At 46.6% G+C, this 19,182-nt stretch overlaps 1 protein-coding gene across 4 annotated transcripts; it reads right to left on the bottom strand.

Moving 5' to 3' along the window:
- Positions 1-792: 792 nt before the first annotated feature.
- Positions 793-17,837, bottom strand: Fcgr2b (Fc fragment of IgG receptor IIb). Of its 4 annotated transcripts, none has more exons than XM_028864328.2 (9): positions 17,694-17,837; positions 17,323-17,498; positions 13,100-13,120; positions 9,854-10,108; positions 8,251-8,505; positions 7,197-7,319; positions 5,010-5,150; positions 3,064-3,101; positions 793-2,946 (listed from the first exon to the last, which is right to left on the bottom strand). In XM_028864328.2, exons 2-9 carry the CDS (start codon positions 17,423-17,425, stop codon positions 2,860-2,862), a joined length of 1,023 nt encoding a protein of 340 aa, XP_028720161.1. In that variant the 5' UTR covers positions 17,426-17,498; positions 17,694-17,837; the 3' UTR covers positions 793-2,859. The 4 variants fall into 4 exon arrangements, with proteins under 4 accessions (XP_028720161.1, XP_037067170.1, XP_028720157.1 ...); XM_037211275.1 differs by having other exon boundaries at positions 9,854-10,111; positions 17,694-17,836; XM_028864324.2 differs by lacking the exon at positions 5,010-5,150 and having other exon boundaries at positions 9,854-10,111; positions 17,694-17,831.
- Between the last annotated feature and the right edge of the window lie 1,345 nt (positions 17,838-19,182).

The raw sequence follows: 19,182 nt of genomic DNA, 5'->3' as shown, positions 1-19,182 counted from the left end.
GAAAAATCTTGAAACAAAGGAATGAGAGAAAATTGGATTTTCTACATATCAAAATATGCTATAAAGCTACAATAAATAAGTGTATGCTACTGAAGTAGAAAACAAACAAACAAATGGAGTCAGGCAATAGAAGAGAGACTGATGTAGAGACTGATGTATGGGAGTTGATAATGAACTAATAACATTTCCAATCATTCTTTTCAAGGAATGACATAGGGATAACTGACCTCAACGTGGGTAAAAATGAAGTTAGGGCCAAATTAAAAAAGGACTTCCAAGTGTATTTAAGTTCAGATCCTGTCTAAAGTATGTAAGAATTTCAGATAAATTTAGTAAGGTTCAAGGAAAGGTAACAAATAGGCTTTTACTGAACTCTTGACTTTCAGAAAGCCTTCTCTGAGTTGTTATGACAAAATCCCACAGATGGGTCAGTCCTTATTAGCACATGGTTTTGAAGGCTGAGAAGTTCAAGACTGAGGGACCAGAATTCTTGCTGTATCATTCCCTGGACTTCTAAGAAGAGAGAAAGTGATGGAGAAAGAGGAGAAAGAGCCAAAAAGGTACCAGACTCACCATTTTATAAGGAATCCACTCCCACAGAACTAGGCCATGGCCCAGGGGCTGGTCCCCTCCCATCCAATACCCCCTCCCATCTCTGTTGCATTGGTGGTTATGCTTCCAATACATGATTTCATGGGGACAAATCCAAGCCATAGTATTAGAACATGAAATAACACTTGGGGCATGGAGCTCAATGGTAGAGAATGCAAGAATATCAAATAACTCAGACACTATGAGAGGAAAGTTTTATTTATTAATTCGTTCACAACCTATTGCGTTGTTCTGGTCTCTGGAGTGCATTACTGAGTAATGAAAATAAGACTGTATTGAGCTTACATTTTAGTATGCATGAGAATATATAAACAAGAAGATAATTGCCCACACTGTACCATGGAGAAGATAAAAATGGAGTGATAGCAATGGCCAGGAGAAGCCTTGCTAAAGAGGATGTGAGGAAGGACCCACTAGATTCATGGGGCGTGTAAGGCTTTTACTTAAAGGTGTCAAATGACCTTATTTGTTCTATGTGTTTGGACTGAACCACTAAAATCCATGCAAGGTGTCTTGGTTATCAGGGAGCTCAAAGCAGAAATTCTGCAGAGGGTTATTATTATTATTATTATTGTTATCTGTTTTACTTGCTTGTCTGTTGTATGCACACACATGGGAGTGTGCCTATGTGCAGGTGTGCAGAAGTCAAAGGACAACTTCAGGCATCCTGCTGTAGCTCTCTCCGCTTAGTCCTTTGAGACAGGGTCTCTCGGTGAACCTGGAGCTAGGCTGACATCCAGCAAGCCCGGCCATCTTCTTGTTGAACAAAGTGAGTCAATAACAAAGCCATGTGTAAAGTACGGTTCCATGTATAGCTTTCTAAAAACTCTACTATCTTAAATATCCATACAAAAGGTCCAAATGCACACAAAACCTACAACAGTAGCTGTTCACCGAGAGAGAGAATAAAAGTAAGCGGAGGGAGGACGACAGAGGACTTCTGCTTCTCCTCTTTCCACCTCCGTGCTCTGAACTTCTGTGGCTACAGCATGCTTAAATTTCTACCCGAGTGATTTTTGTGAACATATACAAATATATAATGTGATCCGATTTTTAAAATGCATAGACCAGCTCTGTGTGGTGGCACATGCCTATACTCCCAGCAGTTAGGAGGTGGAAGCAGGAGGCTCAGGAAGGAGTTCAAGGTCATCCTCCGGTTCCTGCCAGCATTCATCTGAAGTGTGACTTCCTGAGAACTCAATAACTGATCATTCTGCTTGTCATCGGAGAAAAGGCAAGAAGAAGGTGCGGAAACGAGAAGACAAGTTCACCGGAAGAGCAGTCAGTTTGAAGCAGAGGAGTACTCGACTCATCCTCTGCTCCAAAGCACCATCTCCCCTCTTCCCTCCCTCCTGTTACTACCAGGCCAGATGTGGTGGGCAGTGCATGCTTGTCATCCCGGAGCTCTGGAAGCAAAAGCAGGAGGATTGACAGTTTGAGGAAGATCACCGAACTGGGGGTGTGGGGGTGTGTGGGGGTGTGGGGGATATGTAGGGGGGCATCTCTGCAACTGTGAAGAAGTTGTCATTTGTGTTAAGACTGCTATTTTAAGGTCACCCACACCCCTTTAAGGAACCCCTCACCCATGTTCCCATAAGTAAGCCCAATAAACTCACTGATGCACCAAACTAGACTTGGGTATAATCATTACTTTCATTTGTCTTGAGCGCCCTGCCTGAGATGCTTACGAAAAGCTATCCCAGCTCCCCAAGATTCTTCTCACAGAAGACCAACAAACCCCAGAGACCTCAGTCTACACTCCAATCACCTCAAAAAAGTAAATAGAGTGTTATTTTTACAATACTTTACTATAAAAGTAACATTGGCCTTTATAGAAAAATAAGGAAGAAGATCAAAATCCCTTATAGTTCCATCACCCTGAAGCATGACTTTTGACATGGTGGTACAAGTCCATTTTAGCATTGCTGAGACCGTATAGTCTAACATAGCCTGTAACATATGCGGTTCCCATGTTGCTGCAATCTGTTAATGACAGTAAGTTGATTAACTTTATTGGCTGTGTGAATCTATGGCAGAAGAGTCTGGGGCTGGGAAGCAGTAAATCATAGCAGTTATTAGTACAGTCAACCACTGGGGACCAGTACTGTAGTGTCTTTTGGTTTCGGGACTCACATAGATGACCATGCATGGGCCTCCTTAACGTCTACAGCATCCCCTTGACCAGGAGACTCTAGATCCTGACCTTTCTGGTTTGCTTTTCCCAATCCCAAGTCAAGAAAAGGGAGATTAAATGTGGTTCTGGTAATCAGGCTCTGCATCTTCATCCGGAGCTTCAGGATGCTTGAGCAGTGAATAGGTGATTGTATTCTCAACCTTAGAGAAAGCAGAAATGAGCCCTTAGAGCTGCAGAGAGATCATGGGGAAAGCTGGGGGGGGGGGGGAGCAGGGAGAGGCAGGGAGAGGGGAAAGGGCCCCGCTGCGCTCACTCACCTCGGTTTTGTCAGCTCCTTCCAGATCAGGAGGATTGTCTGTGGGCAAAAACAAGTGATCAACTTGGGTACTGCTGGAAAAGAGGGCCTGGTGTGCTATTATTGAGGCCGCAAAACCAAAGCTCAAAGCACAGCCAACACAAGGCTTGCCCAGGCCAACCCAGGCCTTCAGGCCGTGCAGTGCAGCGGTCTAGACCTCCTTCCCTGACTGTCTTGGAATCCAGCCTTCCCCGCCGCCCCACACTGGCAAAGGGAAACATGCTTGCCACCCTCTTTTCAGACAATTGTTGAAAAAAAACTTGTTGCTGTTTCCCAGCAGCAAACCAGGCAGCTTTGGGGCTCTGGAAGGTTGCAGTGTGGGGAAATATTTAGACCAGAGTGAAATCAGTTCCGGACTTTTCGCCTGCCACAGACTGTAGGGAGAGAAAGGACTGGACAAGCGCAGTTTATTCTTGGTAAAGCATTGAAGAACCAAGAACTCTAACATTAAAAAGAAAGAAAAAGACAGAGGAGGAGAAAGAAAAAGGAGAGAAGAGAGACAGGGAGGCGAGGAGAGAGGGAAGATGGGAAAAAGACAATATTTCTCTGACAAATATCCCAAACGCCACTTTCTCTTATGGTTTTTGTCCTAAGTTCCCTTTGCCAGCATGAAACGCAGCCCCAGGGTCTGTAAACTGGCATTTTGGGAAGTGAGGGGAGAGGCTGGGACAATGGCTCCAGTCTCTTCACTCGCTCCCTGGACACAAAGAGCCCTGTTTGCCATGCTCCAAATTCTGCCCCCACAACCCGTTCAGAATTTCCCCTTTTATTACACTTCTTAGCAACAGCTGCAGCTAACGACGCCTTGAGGGGAAATCACCAACTCCAGTGCCAGGCTGCATAAATGCCATAGGAAATGTGTTTATGCCAGAGCAGACAAAGCCAGATGAGGAGGTGAAGACGGTCGTACTTAAACTTTTTCTTTTTTGTAGACCTAGTTTGATCCTAGATGTGGATCCGCACAGCCCGGCTGAAGGAGAACATGGACCTTGCTCAAAGCGAAGCTAAGTGAATGCCGTTTTGCTCAAGCTCTCATATCTGTTGGTTCTGCTCTGAGTCAGTACTCTAGTCCCCTGAAGCGGAATCCCCAAGGAAGTCCTTCTCCTGTCTGCTTCTGCTGTCATGGAAGCCCCCAGAGAAAACTCCACTCGCCTTTATGCTCTGTCTTTAACTACAGTCAAGCAATTGCCTGAAATACTCCTGCTCCTTCTACATTCTTCTTCCTGCACCAGGCCTGAAAGGTCACTGGCTTTCACTTAGACTTACAAGAGTTCAGAGATCATCCAAACCACCCACCTATCCATCCACTTCTTCTTCAACCCTATCACAGGAAGTGGTCTACTCCAGATTCAGTTGTATGATGGGGGAAGGATCAGGCCAGGGTTTGATAAACCAGATCAGTGGGCATTAGGGCCAAGGTGTGCCCACAGAGTGTAACCTATGAATAGTTCTACTCCCCCAGAACATCCTCAACTCAAACCTCCTCTCAATAGCTACTAAAAATTGAGCCCTACCATGCCTACCCCTACTCCTCCACAGGGACACACTCCTGAAAAAAATCTCCAGGGTTACCCGGGACCTCCTCCTTTCCTCGTGGGGGCCTCCCTTCTTAATTTTATTGGCCTCCATCATACAACCATTCAGCCTATCCTTTGCCAGATCTGCCACATCTCCCCAGAAAGATCCAAATGCCTCTGAAGTCTTGCTCTGGAAATATCTCCAGAGTCTTTGCTTGCCTAGAAGTTTAGTCACACTCCATCCTCTTTCTCTCTCTGGAATCAATGTTCCTTTTCTCGTCTCTAGTGGGATCCTCCTTAGGTCCAAGAGTTAGACTCAGAACTGACCAAGAGATTTGAGTCCCAGCCATCCTCCCACCGCCCCCGACTCCTGCACTCCCACTGAACTCACACGAGCTGCTGTTTGCTGGCTCCGGTCCACATGGAGGCCCTGGGCTGACGGGCGCTGAGCCCGGAGAGAGCTCGCTGTACTCACCTAGTTCCGTGGGGAGGGTATCTCCCATTTCCCTGTGACCAGGGTTTCCTGGGAGAGCTAGGAGGGGCATGTAGGAAGTTAGTAGGATTATGGGATTATGAAACCTCAGGATCAAGGACCAGGGTCAGAACTGAGTTTAAAAGCAACAGAGACCTTTCCCTCATTGTCTCCCTCTCTTCCCAACTTCCCAGCTCCTCTTCCCAGGAGCCTCTCCAGCCTATAGTGACCAAGAATACTCCAAAGGATGTCACAAAAAACACTCCATTGCATCTTTCTTAGGCTTGCCTGGCCTTTTAGAGGTGTGATCTTTTGGTTGGGTGTGATGGAGCATTGCCTTTATTCCCAGCACTCAGGGTGCAGAGACAAGAGGATCACTGTGAGTTAGAGGCCAGCCTGGTCTACATAGTGAATTCCCAACCAGATGGGACTAGTGACCCTGCCTCAAAAAAAAAAAAAAAAAAAAAAAAAAGAAAGAAAGAAAGAAAGAGTATAATCTTTCTCTCTGCATCTCTCAGCATTTACTTATCACCCATACTGAATTCCTAACACTGTAAAGTGTGTTGTGAGATATTAGGTATTAGTTAGTAGTAGTATTTTCTCTTTCTCCGTGGCTTCATTTGGCCCGCCTACACCATTCCTTATTTCCATGCCTTGGTGACAGTTCCTAGAATGCCCTTCCACTTTGCTTGCTAATGGCTACCCCCAGGCATCACCCTTCTCCACAGTGGTTAACAGCTTATACTTTGTGCTCTTTACTGTCTGTGAGGCACTGGTACAAGGCTTCAACCTCACTCACTGTCATAACACTCCTGTCAGGTGGGTCCCCCAGTGTTCTTTGTTTTTTCAGACTAGTAAACTGAGGCACAGGGGTTGAATAATTCCCTCGACATTATATATCTGCTGAGATGTGAGCGGGGATTCGAGCCACAGCAATCTGGTCCCTGTGTGTATTTCAATCACCACACGACACGGGCTCCCCAATGAAGCCTTCTCCAACTGCCCCAGCCAGCCTGCCTGCCACAGTTTAGATCTGAAATGTCCATTAAACTCTCATGCGTTAAATGCTTGGTCACCAGGTGGAATAATGGGAGGGAGCTGAAACTTTGAAGTTATGGACTGAGTAGGAAGTCTTTAGGTCATCAGGGTCATGCTCTTGAAGAAGATTGTGGGATCTCCCATCTCTTCCTTGATCTCTTTGCTTGTATACTTCCTCTATGATATTCTAGCTTGTCATAGGCCCAAGCAATAGGGCCAAGATAAAAATATGGATGAGTCCTACAAAACTGCTAAAATAAAGCTTTTTGTTTATTTACTTATATATTTTAAGACAGGATTTGAACTTGTGATCCTCCCTGGCCTCCTGAAGGCTGAAATATATTTACCACCATGCCTAGCAACTCTTTCTCTTCAGAAGTGGATTGTCTGAAGTATTTTGTTATAGTGACAGAAAGCTATTAAATTCATGGGGTTGTGGAATCTTCTCTTTTTAAAATTTTAGACGGGGTCTTGCTGTGTAGCACAAGCTGACTTCACACTCATTCTTCAGCCCAGGCTGGCTTCAGACTCTTTGGAAAAAACAATCTTCAACTTATTTATTGTTGTGGAGGGTATACACCATAGTATATCTAGGGAGGTCAGAGGACACTTCTGTGGGATCAGTTCTCTCTTCCCACTGTACTCAGAGACCAGAGACTGAACTAAAAACACCTGTATTGACAGAGTCATCTCACTGGCCCTGGCTTCAGACTTGCGTTCCTCCTGTCTTAGCATCCTGGGATTACGGAATGCATTACCCCCTCCAGTTCATAATCACGTTCTATCATTTCATTGCTCTCATCTCTTTTTGCAAGGATCCACTTGTATCTCTGTCTTCCTCACAATGCTGACAACTAGCTGAGGGTAGAAGTGGAACCTAACACCTACAGTGACCAGTGCAGGGTGTGGCACATCACCAAGTGTGTTCAAGTCTTGCTTAACAGATGAATTTGTGAGTAGATGAATAAGTATGACGGCACAATATTGTAAGCAAAGAAGTCTCTAACCCCTAGCTAGCTCTAGCTAAGTAGGAACTGATAATCAGAGGGTCCAAAGAGAGCCACCTACCTGGAGCCTGTTTCTTCTTGAGATAGATCAAGGATACTAGAATAATAACAATGGCTGCTACAGCAATTCCAGTGACAGCAGCTACAATCGTCAATACCGGTAAAGACCTGGTGGATTGGGGCCCTGGAAAAGACAGATATGAGGACAAGTAATAAGTTCTCTCTGTGTATCCACCCTTCCTCCAATGCTATGCCCAGTGTTTATTACGTAGAGTTGCTGTGTCCAGGTCACTCATAGGTGTAATACAGCACCCTGAAATCTCATCTGCATGGGTTTCTGTGAACAGACTTGTCCCTCTCTAATAACAAAGTGTTTCTACCCGACTAATGAGGTCACGCACATGGGTGAAGATGTAGCAGCAGAAGGGACAGCCCTCAGAGGCAGTGGGGAGGATGAATCTGAAGCCACCCAGAGTTGGTGGTACCACCACTGTCAAGAGTGAAGGGCTAGTATATAAATCACAAGAAGTTACACTTTGCTGGGGATGCTGTGAATGTGTTGCTCTGATTGATTGATAAATAAAACGCTGATTGGCCAGTAGCCAGGCAGGAAGTATAGTGTAGGTGGGATAAGGAGAGAGGAGAATTCTGGGAAGTGGAAGGCTGAGTAAGTACCGGTAAGTCACAAGACACGAGGCAACTTATAGATTAATAGAAATGGGTTAATTTAAGATATAAGAACAGATAGCAAGAAGCCTGCCATGGCCATACAGTTTATAAGTAATATAAGTCTCTGTGTGTTTACTTGGTTCTGAGCGGCTGCAGGAGCCAGGTGGACACAGGAAAACTCCAGCTACACCACCAGCTCTTTGGAATGTCTAGGAACTTGGAGGACCTTTGCACCAATGACAAGGCTCTCTTTCACTGCTGCCTTGTCACCCACCACCTGCAAGTGAAGAGCTCTGGGCTGGGCCCACATGCCATCACTTGGCAAGGGCTTCGCAGCTCTCCTCTTTGCCTCCGATCCCAGTTCCTAGGTCTCCATGTGGGGCTACACAACTCTGGCCTTTGTCTGTCTCTTCTCCCTTTCCAACATCTTGACCGAGTCCCCTTACCTTGGACAGTGATGGTCACAGGCTGCGACGAGTGTTTTGTCTTTCCTAGAAGTCCCGTGCAGTGGTAATTACCACTGTGGCTGTGATTGGCTTTGGAGATAGAGAAGTTGCCACTCTGATGATGAAATTTCACCGATTTTCCATTCTGGTAGAATGTGACTTTGTTCAGGGGTTTGTTCCTCCAACCATGGCACCTCAGCATGATGGTTTCTCCTTCTAGGAATACCAGTTGAGGGGTCTGGAGCAGCAGCCAGTCTGAAAGACACAAAAAGGACTCAGAGGGCCTTGGCTCAGCTCCGAGACCTAGGCCACCCTTTCAGATGGGATAGGATATGCTAATAAGGGGAGAGAGTGTTAGTTTGACATCAGACAATGTTGATCTCTGATTCTAGCTCCATTCATTTACAAGCTCTTCAGTCTTGGGCAAGTAATGTAACTCTGCTGGGTCCCACCTTCCTCATCTGTGAAAATGGGCATGATCAGATTTTGTAGCTACAGGACATCTTGGTGCCTAATATTCTCCTCCCTCTCTTGAGAGAAGGCAGCTGCCATCCAGTCCTAACAGGAAGAATACAAGAGATGGAGGTGTAAGCCCTTTCTGGCAGCAAAGAGGAAGGAATCCAGTCTGATGGATATGAAGAGGCTATAACAGAGCCTTCTGTTTGGGGGTCAGGACATCTTGAACCTCCAAAATGTTGGTTTCCTTGATGAATAGTAACAGATGTGGAACTACAGTCCAGCAGGGCCAGAGGCAAATCATTAGCTTGTTGTGTACATACTTTTGAGGAAAAACTGGGATCCAGTGACAGGAGGGAACAAGGAGGGGCAGTGACAATAGTCATCAATGCAGTCTCGTGGTGGCTTTTCTGTGGAGAAAGTCTACTTTTTGCCAGGAGCCTTGGAAAACTGTTGATCTGCTCAGCGAAGGTTTAGGAAGCCCTGCCCTGTTCCGGATACTGCAAATACGGGAATGGATGAGACACAGCTTTTCACCTCAAGTGCCCACAAGCTGGCGGAAGAAAAAGAAAGCCAGGGACACCCAGGACAGTGAAGGCACGAGGCCAGGAAAAAGCCCATGCTCCCCTGAACCTCTGGAAAGAGGCCTTAGCACCCTCAGCTGAGCAGATGAGCAAGCTGAACTCAAGGTTAAATAAATTAATTAACCATATTTATAGAGACGGTCCGTCTCACAGCTTGGATTCAGTTGTGGACTATTGGCATTTTTTTCTGAGTGTCGTGTAACAGAAGGGTTTCTATGAAATAGGGACTTCCTTTTTCTGTCACATTCAGCTAGCGGTCTGTCTTTGTCCTTGAACTTCTCTTGCTCAATCAGGACTACCACGAAAAAAAAAAAAAAAAAAAAAAAGATTCACACATGCTGAAGAATTTCTCAGGAATTTGCATGCCCTCCACGTGCACACTAAGCATAAGGACGGGTGAAAAGGGAAATGAGTGGACAAAAGCCCTTCCAAGCAACTCACAGCGATGCTTCCCAGAAACCAGGCGACCCCTTTTCCTGCAAATCTTGCAGTAAGCAGATCCACTCCACCCCACCCCCAACTTCCTGGTATCCCAGCTCCTCCCTGGGTCTGTGTCTACTGACCAGAAATCACTCTCAGATGTACAGGGTCGCTGAGGCTGGTCTGGCCCGTTTGACACTGGTATTCTCCACTGTTATTGGCTGTGGCTTTAAACGTGTAGCTGGGATGGACCTGGCTGCTGATGGACCTCCCATTGTGGAGCCACTGGGTCGAATCGTTCCCAAGGTTGGGGGTCCCTTCGCACTTCAGTGTCACACTGTCTTCACGGAGCACCTGGATCCATGGGGGCTCAAGTTTCACCACAGCCTTCGGGAGATCTGCTGAGTTTCGGGGAGAGAGAAGGCATCTTGAGGCAAGGGAGCCCCAAGAGTCCAGATTAAAAAGGGAGCAGTATTCCTACTGAGTGCATCAAGGGTGGGACCCCGCCCAGAAAACTTCTTCCACTAAATTCTTCTACTCATTCCTTCCCACAAGCCCCAGGGAACTCAATGGGAATGTAATTGATCCTCGGCAGAGTGGAACAAGAGAGAAGGTTGGAGTGGACTTTCAAACCCAACAGACACTTTAGGTGCCTGTTTAACATTTCAAAGCGGACCTGGCCCTCAGGTTCTTCCAGCATCCCTCAATCCCTACCTGGTATAGGGTGTGGTTGGCATACCCCACCCCATACCCTGAACTCTTTTTCTTTATTTTTCTTTTCTTTTCTTTTTTGTTGTTGTTTGTTGTTTGTTTGTTTTGAGACAAGGTTTCCCTGTGTAACAGGCCTGGCTATCCTGGAATTGGCTTTATAAACCAGGCTGGCCTCAAACTCATAGAGATCCACCTGCCTCTGCCTCCTGAGTGCTGGGATTAAAGGCATGCACCACCACGGTCCTGGTTTACCCTGAACTCTTTAGCCTAGGGACTGGGCTGCCCTTCCCCCAGAGGCTCTTCCCTATATCATCCAGACATTTTTGGTTACCCGCCCTTTATGTACATTTGGCCTCCTGGCTGCTACACGAGGTTCACCCCTTGCCCTTCCCCTTCCTCCCTCTCCACATGGCCCAGTTCAGCCTAGTCATGTCCACTCTGCTCTCTCCCAGATGTCCCTGCCTCTGGCTGTGCTCTCCCACATATCTATAATAAACTTTCTCCTCCACCACACCTAGGAGCAGTCATGTCCTTTCCTTTTTATTTATCTATTTGTTTTCATTCAGGGGCAAAGGAGACACCCCAGAAATGCATATCTTTCACCAAGGTATATTTAAGCTTCTCTTCTTCCTCCCTCCCTCCCTCCCTCCCTCCCTCTCTCCCTCCCTCCTTCCCATTACTTGCTTCCTCTGCATACAGATGGCTTTCTCTGTCCATAGACCAGGCCTTGGGGCCCTGGGCTGGCTAGTCATATGTCAGCTCAACATGCAAACTCGATTTCCATGAAAGGAGGGAGCCTCAGTTGAGAAAGGGCCTCTATAAGACCTGCCTGTAAGGCATTTTCTTAGTGAGCGATTACTGGGGGAGGGCCCAGCCTATTGTGGGAGGTGCCATCCCTGGGTTGGTGGCTCCAAGTTCTGTAAGAAAGCAAGGCTGAGCAAGCCATAGGAAGCAAGTCAGTAAGCAGCACCCCTCCACGGCCTCTGCACCAGCTCCTGCCTCCAGGTTCCTGCCCTGTTTGAATTCCTGTCTTGACTTTCTTTGATAATGAACAGCAATGTGGAAGTGTAAGCCAACTAAACTGTTACTCCCTACTTGCTTTTTGGTCATGGTATTTTGTCGCAGCAGTAGATACCCTAACTATAACAAGCCCTGAGACCCATGCAAAACAGCGGACTTAGCAACAGATGGGACAGTCTATGTGCTTGAACCTTATTCAGAAAGCGAGGACTTTGGGGCTATCTATCTATCTATCTATCTATCTATCTATCTATCTATCTATCTATCTATCTATCTATTTGCAACAGGGTTTCTCTGTGTAGCCTTAGCCATCCTGGAACTTGCTCTGTATACCAGGATGGCCTTGAACTCAGAGATCCACCTACCTCTACTTCTAGAGTACCCCATACAACTGTTTTTGTTTGATTTTTATCTAATGCAGCTTTGAAATATCTTTGATGCCTAATAACTGTATATATTCACAGGATACAATATGATGCTTCAGTACATGCACACAACGGTGTGATCATTTGGTTATATAATGGTCAGAGTGATTTGCTTGTCTATCACCTCACACATCGTCTGCTGGTATTAAGAATGTTCAAATCCTCTATCCTAGCTACTGTGAAATATACAATTAATTGTCAACCATAATTACCTTTTGTGGTGCTCTGAAGGAAAATGGCCCCCCATACAACCATAAGAAATGACACTATTAGGAGGTGTGGTTTTGTTGGAGTAGGTGTGGCCTTACTAGAGGAAGTGGCCACTGGGGGTGGGCTTTGAGGTCTCAGATGCTCAAAAGCCAGGCCCAGTGTCACTCTCTTTTCCTGCTGCTTGCTGGTCCAGGTGTAGAACTCTCAGCTACCTCTCCAGCACCATGTCTGCCTGCATGCCGCCATGCTTCCCACCATGATGATAATGGACTACACCTCTAAACTGAAAGCCAGCTCCAATTAAATATTTTCCTTCCTAAGAGTTGCCATGGTCATGGTGTCTCTTCACAGCCGTAGGAACCCTAACTATAGCACATTAGCTAGCCTTCTTGCTATAGCACATTAGAACTTACTCCTCATGTCTAACTCTACCCCTGTACCTATTAACCATTTTGTCTCCATCCTTCCCTCTCCTCCACCCTTCCCAGGCTCTGGTCATCTACTCTCTGCTTCTTTGAGGTCAATTTTTTAGAAGCTCTTGATTTTTTTTTTTTTTGGTTTTTCGAGACAGGGTTTCTCCGTGTAGCTTTGCGCCTTTCCTGGAACTCACTTGGTAGCCCAGGCTGGCCTCGAACTCACAGAGATCCACCTGGCTCTGCCTCCCGAGTGCTGGGATTAAAGGCATGCGCCACCACCGCCCGGCGAAGCTCTTGATTTTACTTAGAGAGTGAAAGGCAGTTGGGAACAAGGACAGACTTCTCATTGTGATAATTGGCCCACATTTCACTATAACAGAACCAGAAGAGTTGATAGACTAGTGAGCTGTGCTTTTTGACCACCTGCCTCCCCAGACAGAGGGAGGGAGGAGAAGGACAGGGCATCTGCTGCGAACAATGGCCCTTTCCTGGTCCTGACTGGGTCCTGAGCTTGGTTGCTGGTACATTCTGAGCAGTTCCAGGCAGATCCTGGGGGAAGAAGGGGGTGACACACAGGAGAGGGAGAAAATATGAAAAGAGGACTTACCATGTGTTCCAGCAACAAGATCTGTAAGAAAGGAAGCAAACATCAACCAGAGCCTGGACTTCCATACTGAGACATGTAGCTAGAGTTTTTCTGTCTTGCCCACAGGACAAATCTTTGTCACCCGCCAGTCCCACAGCCGCTCATACCCAACCAAGTAAACACAGAGACTTATATTGCATACAAACTGTATGGCCGTGGCAGGCTTCTTGCTAACTGTTCTTATAGCTTAAATTACTCCATTTCCATAAATCTATACCTTGCCACGTGGCTGGTGGCTTACCGGCGTCTTCACATGCTGCTGGTCATGGCGGCAGCTGGCAGTGTCTCTGCCTCAGCCTTCTGCTTCCCAGTATTCTCCTCTCTCCTTGTCCCACCTACTTCCTGCCTGGCCACTGGCCAATCAGTGTTTTATTTATTGACCAATCAGAGCAACAGATTTGACATACAGACCATCCCACAGCAGAGACATGCCTGCCCAGACCCAAAACCCCTTCATCCCCATAGCTCAACCTTCATGGCATGGCCCTCCCCTGGGACTGCCTAAATGAAGTACACTTTCAGAAATTCTTAAGCTCTATCCCCAGTAACATCTGTTTGGTCTGTTTAAAACACCCTCGATAATGAGGAACAAAGCTGAAAACAGAGATGGATGCCATCTTCTGGAGGACGGTCGTTGCCAAGTAAAATGGCATCAAGTGAGAACACACACAGAATTCACATGTTGACTTGACACCGTGGTGGTTAATATTCATTATCAACTTGACTAGATTTAGAATCACCATGGAAACATCTTTTGTTGTGTCTAAAAGGATGTTTCTGGAAAGGTTTAACTGGAGTGGTAAGGCCTATCCTGAATACGGGTATGACCATACAATGGGCTAGGGGCCCAGCCGAAAAAACAAGGGGAGGAAGCCAGCTGCACACCAGCATTCCTATCTCTCTGCTTCCTGACTGTGGGTGTGAGGGGATCAGCCCAGGCTCCTGTCACCATGCCCTCCCACCACAATGCCCTCCAATCACATGCTGAAATAAACCCCTCCTTAAGTTTTCGCCTGGTGCTTTGTCAAAGTAATGAGAAAAGTAATTAAATACAACTGATAGACAATGACCTGGCAGAGGTAACTTTACTTTTCTCTACTCTGATCCCCTTGCTTATCAATGGAAATGATGACAGTAATACCCGTGCCATAAATTGTTGTCAGGATTAAGTGATAATCCAGCTGTGGCATCTGTGTGGTGCCAAAGGCACCTTTATAAATGATTGTGAGCAAGTTTTCGAAGTTTGCTGTTGTTCAGTAAACAATGAGAAGTTGATGTTGGGGCTGAAAGTGCTGTGTCAGACTAATTGGGACAGAGGAAGTACCAGAGATTACTAAGAAAAAGATGGTGATCTAGAATGCATGTTTATGGCTGTGCAACATCTGGCTTCTTCATCCTTGACTTTCTCATCTGTAGTGAACCTTCTCTCATACAGAAGAAGCCACACAGGCCCATGCTATACCTCAAGGTCTTGTGATCATCACTCCAAACCACACCAGCTTCAAAAACACAAAATCAGATGGTCCAGGCTTCACTCACCACAATAATCCTCCTCCTTTTTCCTTCCATTTGCCCAAGTGCAGCCTCTGTACTCAACTGACCACTACTTTTATCTCACTACTGTCTTCCTCTAAGTCTACACACACACACACACACACACACACACACACACACACACACACACACACCTAGCTTAGAGTCCATGATTCATCATTAGCATCAGCTCCTTGCAAATCCCTTTATCCTTTTGTTGCTGTTGTTGTTGAGACAAGATCTCATGTAGCCCGAGCTGGTTTCAGATTTGTCAGGTAGCCCATGTTGGCCTTGAACTCCAGTCCTTCCTGCCTCTACTTCCCAAATACCATGAGTGGATCCCCTTAACTTATTTGCCCTTTTTGACTCTATCAAGTGCATTGATATTCCCCCGTGACTTTGCTTGCTCATCTGCCCTGACAAGAAAGTAAAGAAGCCACACATGTGAGAAACTTAAGAGGCAGGACTGAGAAAAACTGGCCTTTAATGAGGCATGAAGTTAATAAATGTGGGTGACCAGGAGAAAGATGGCATTGCTCATGTAAGTAGAAATACTAGAAAGATAAGAAAACTTGTAAGGAAGTGATGCTACATTAAATTTTGAATATAATTTTGTCTCTAAGCTGACAAGTCTGTTTATAGATGTCTAATCGGCAGGCAGAGAAATTAAAGTATACAGAGGAAAAAGGACAAATAAGTTTGGGAGCTAGCGACATAGAAGTTAAGAACTGGGGGCTGGAGAGATGGCTCAGAGGTTAAGAGCACTGACTGCTCTTCCAGAGGTCCTGAGTTCAATTCCCAGCAACCACATGGTGGCTCACAACCATCTGTAATGAGATCTGGTGCCCTCTTCTGGCCTGCAGTCATACATTCTGTATACATAATAAATAAATAAATCTTTAAAAAAAAAAGAAGAAGAAGAAGTGAAGAACTGAAAACCCTGGGTATGTGGGATTAGCAAGGGGGTTAGTACAGCACATGAAAAGGAGGGAAAAAAACAGAGATGTGAAAGGGAGAGACCATCATCTCTGCATTCCTTCTATACCCAACAGATAGGAAAACTACGTCCAATGTACTCATTAGAAGAAAGACGAAGACCTTGTACTTTGTGTCAGGAAAACTGTCTGTTTTGTTCACTGACATGACCCCAAATCCAGAGCAGTATCTGCCACAAAGGGCTTAAAGAATCAGCGGCACACGGGTGGCAAAAGCCGAGTGTGGCGTCGACACTGCCTGGCTGAGAAAGATCCCCCGGGGGTGAAACGGGAGCACAAAGAGCAGGGCAGTACTGGAGCTTTATCAGAATTTATTAGAAAGCACTGTGCCTCCCCACACCTCTACTGGAAGATTCCATAGCTACACAGGACCAAAGTCAGGAGCAACCAAGACACAGTCAGAGGGTGTTATAATATTGAATCAAGTGATGAAGTCCTAAGGGTGGAGGCCCAGAAAACAGTAGGGAAAAAAATAGAGATTTAGCAAAAGAAAATGGAAGAGAATGCCATTCTTGGGAGTCTTCACCGGGTGATTGATGGCTCTGCAGCACAAATAGAAAGGCATATTGCCTTTCTCGGACTGAGCCTTTCCATGTGAAAACTAAGCTATCTGGTGTCACTTTAATATACCTACTTGTGGGAAATAGTCTCTCTTCCATCCCTCTCCCCCTGGCAGCCACATCCCACTCGGCATTGACAGCTGAGGTCCCTCAGGGCTGACCAGATTTCACTATGAGTCATAGCATGTAACTTGGGGCAGGGGGGGTGGGGTGGGGTGGCTATATGCCTTCCTCTCAGAAGTATGGGTAGAAGCCCCAGAACTGAACTTAGAAGATAGTCCTGCAATAGGAATTCCCTTCCTGGACTTCACCCAGACTCTTCTAACCACTAAGTACCATCAGTTTCTGTCCTCTGGCCCAAGGTGAGACCAGGACCAGAAAAATCTTCCTCCATCTCAGCCTAAGACCCCAACCCTGACTTTCTTACTGTGCGAGCCAAGCCCAAGCCCCATGGTCTATGCAGTGAAGGAGGCAGGAGGGATTTCTCTGGCCCCACAACTGGCAACTCCAGACTTGCCCAGGTTTGTGATGCTCTAAACCTAAATTCCCAGGACAACCCTGATCTTCCTGTGCCTCTCCTTATATATTAAAGGGGGGGGGTCTTCTGCTGGATAGAGTGGCTTCATGGGCACAGAGAATAGCCACTGCCACCCCTTCAAATACATCTTAGAGCTCCCCCCCCCCAGCCCTTTTCTAAAGCAGCCCTAGACATCTCGCCTAAGATTTGGTCCTGTGTGAACTACAAATTCAAAGGGAAACCAGTCGCTTAGTCTATCCCTCAAGTCTAGGACATTAGATTTGACTCGGAGAAGGTTCTGATGGGGAGGGTGGCGGTGCCTCAGGGACCTGGGTACTGAGTGGCAGTAGGTTCTAATGGGAAAAGGGGTAGTGCATCAGGCTGGGTACCAAGTGGCAGGAAAACGGGCAACAACAAAAACTCCTGCCGGCTTTGACTTTCAAAGGCCAGGCAGGTTGTTACAGCCTGGTTATTAACCTTCTGCCCACTCTGGATTCTGCTGACATGCTTCCTGTGCTGCGTCCATCCCTGCACATGTCCAACCCCAACCCTGCCTCCCTTCTGGAGTCCCTGACTTACGGAGCACAGCTGTCCACAGTAGCATATGGGCCAAAGTCTGTGAGAGTGGGTGGACAGCCCAGTGGCTCTCCACGGGGAGAGGTAGGGATGATGGGATTCGCATCGTCTCCGGAGCAAGGCGGCTGCAGGCACAGGCTTCTCTCTAGCCTTGGCAGACGGTACCCAGAGTGCAAAATCTGGAGTCCAAATGCGGAAGTCAAAAGAAACGGTCTGTTTAATCATTGGCTCCTCCCCTTCCACCCTTTCCTTTCATCTGTTCCCTACTAGACGACTCAGGACCGACCAGAGTCAACTTGGTTCAGCTCAGGTCACAAAAAATTTTAGAAACTGAGAATCAGTTCCCCTCTTGTTCTGCTGGAGTCAGAGCTGACCTGGGCCTCAGACAGGGAGACGGCCACCCAAACTCAGTCCACAAATCATTTGCCTCCGTCTCTGTGTTCCTCAAGAAAGGCGATGAAGTATAGTAGACAAGAATCTTCTGGTACTTCTTTTCAGAGGCCCAGTCTCTGGAATCTGGACTCCTCCTGAAACTGAGCAAAGTTACCTGAGACCTCCTATCGTGTGGGTTTCTCTGTCATAGTAATCCCCAGCACCCTGCTGGATTGTAGACAAAAAGCAAGAACATATATTAGAACAGCAATACGAGAACATTCATCCTCCACATCATCTAATCTCCCTCTGCTCACTCCTCCGTTCACTCAATGAACATCTCAGTAAGTACCTACTAAGCATCAGTTTGTGCCCTGGTTCTTAATCCTGATCATTTTTCCCCACCACTATTCTTACCACTATGGCTTGATAAAAGATCATAGGTTTCCCAGCTGTAAGACTGAGTTTGAGTATTAAGGAGCCTCAGAGAACTCCTGACTCCTGACTGTAAAATGAAGATTAGCATTTCTACCCACTCAAATGAAGTTTCTCAGCTTCTGCAGCACCGATACTTTAAGCAGAAAAAAAAAAAATTAAGAAGTGGATTGTTATGTAACCCAGGGTGGCCTGGAACTGACTATGCAGCTCAGGGTAGCCTCAAGCTTGAGTTCCTGCGACCTCAGCCTCCAGGGTGCAAGGATTGCAGGGGTGCACCACCACCACACCAGTTATCACATAACTCTCCTGAGAGCTTGCCCTGTGCATTGTGGGGTGTTTAGCAGCACACCCTGCGGCTACCCATCAGGCAGTAGTGATATTTCTGAGCCGTGAAAGAAAAGAGTCCCAAGACTTTGGTAAATGTTCCCCGGATAAGGTGGGCAAAACTGTCACTGGTGAAGAACCAGTTGCACTCAAGGTCACTGGAAAATGAAGAGACTGTGGATGTATCATGAGTGGATGCTAGTTTTGTGTTTCTTGCCTCCTGTCCTCAGATCCTGAGGTGCTCTGGGATCAATCCTGGGGCCTCTTTCCCAAACGCCCTTTCAGGAAACAAGCTGTAATACTCAAGGAAATGACATTATAAAACCGTCTTCCAGTCTGTGGTGTTCAGAAACCTTCAGCAGTTCCCCTATCTACCAAATGACTTTACCACTGGTGCCACATTACCTCCCAGCTCCACCCCTGCCAGCTCTTGGCTGATTCTTAGCCTATGGGAAGGGAGCAATGGATGGCATCAGTTTAAATATCTCTAGCAATGAAATATCATTAGAATGGAATTAATTATCATTAAATATCATTAGAAATGAGAGCATAAGAGCCGGGTGTTGGTGGCGCACGCCTTTAATCCCAGCACTCGGGAGGCAGAGGCAGGCGGATCTCTGTGAGTTCGAGGCCAGCCTGGGCTACCAAGTGAGCTCCAGGAAAGGCGCAAAGCTACACAGAGAAACCCTGTCTCGAAAAACCAAAAAAAAAAAAAAAGAAATGAGAGCA

This window comes from Peromyscus leucopus, chromosome 15 (assembly GCF_004664715.2).
Source record: "Peromyscus leucopus breed LL Stock chromosome 15, UCI_PerLeu_2.1, whole genome shotgun sequence".
Taxonomy (NCBI): Eukaryota; Metazoa; Chordata; class Mammalia; order Rodentia; family Cricetidae; genus Peromyscus; species Peromyscus leucopus.
This window is presented reverse-complemented; position numbering and strand designations above follow the sequence as displayed.

Bases quoted from the DNA above. Each gene is read 5' to 3' on its own strand.
- Fcgr2b (XM_037211275.1), bottom strand. From the start codon at position 17,425: ATGCGAATCCCATCATCCCTACCTCTCCCCGTGGAGAGCCACTGGGCT. The intron at 8,506-9,853 runs GTCAGTAGACAC...TGTGTCTTTCAG, and splicing joins ACATCTGAGAGTGATTTCTG to ACTGGCTGCTGCTCCAGACC. The intron at 3,102-5,009 runs GTGAGTTCAGTG...TTTTGCCCACAG, and splicing joins GCCAGCAAACAGCAGCTCGT to ACAATCCTCCTGATCTGGAA.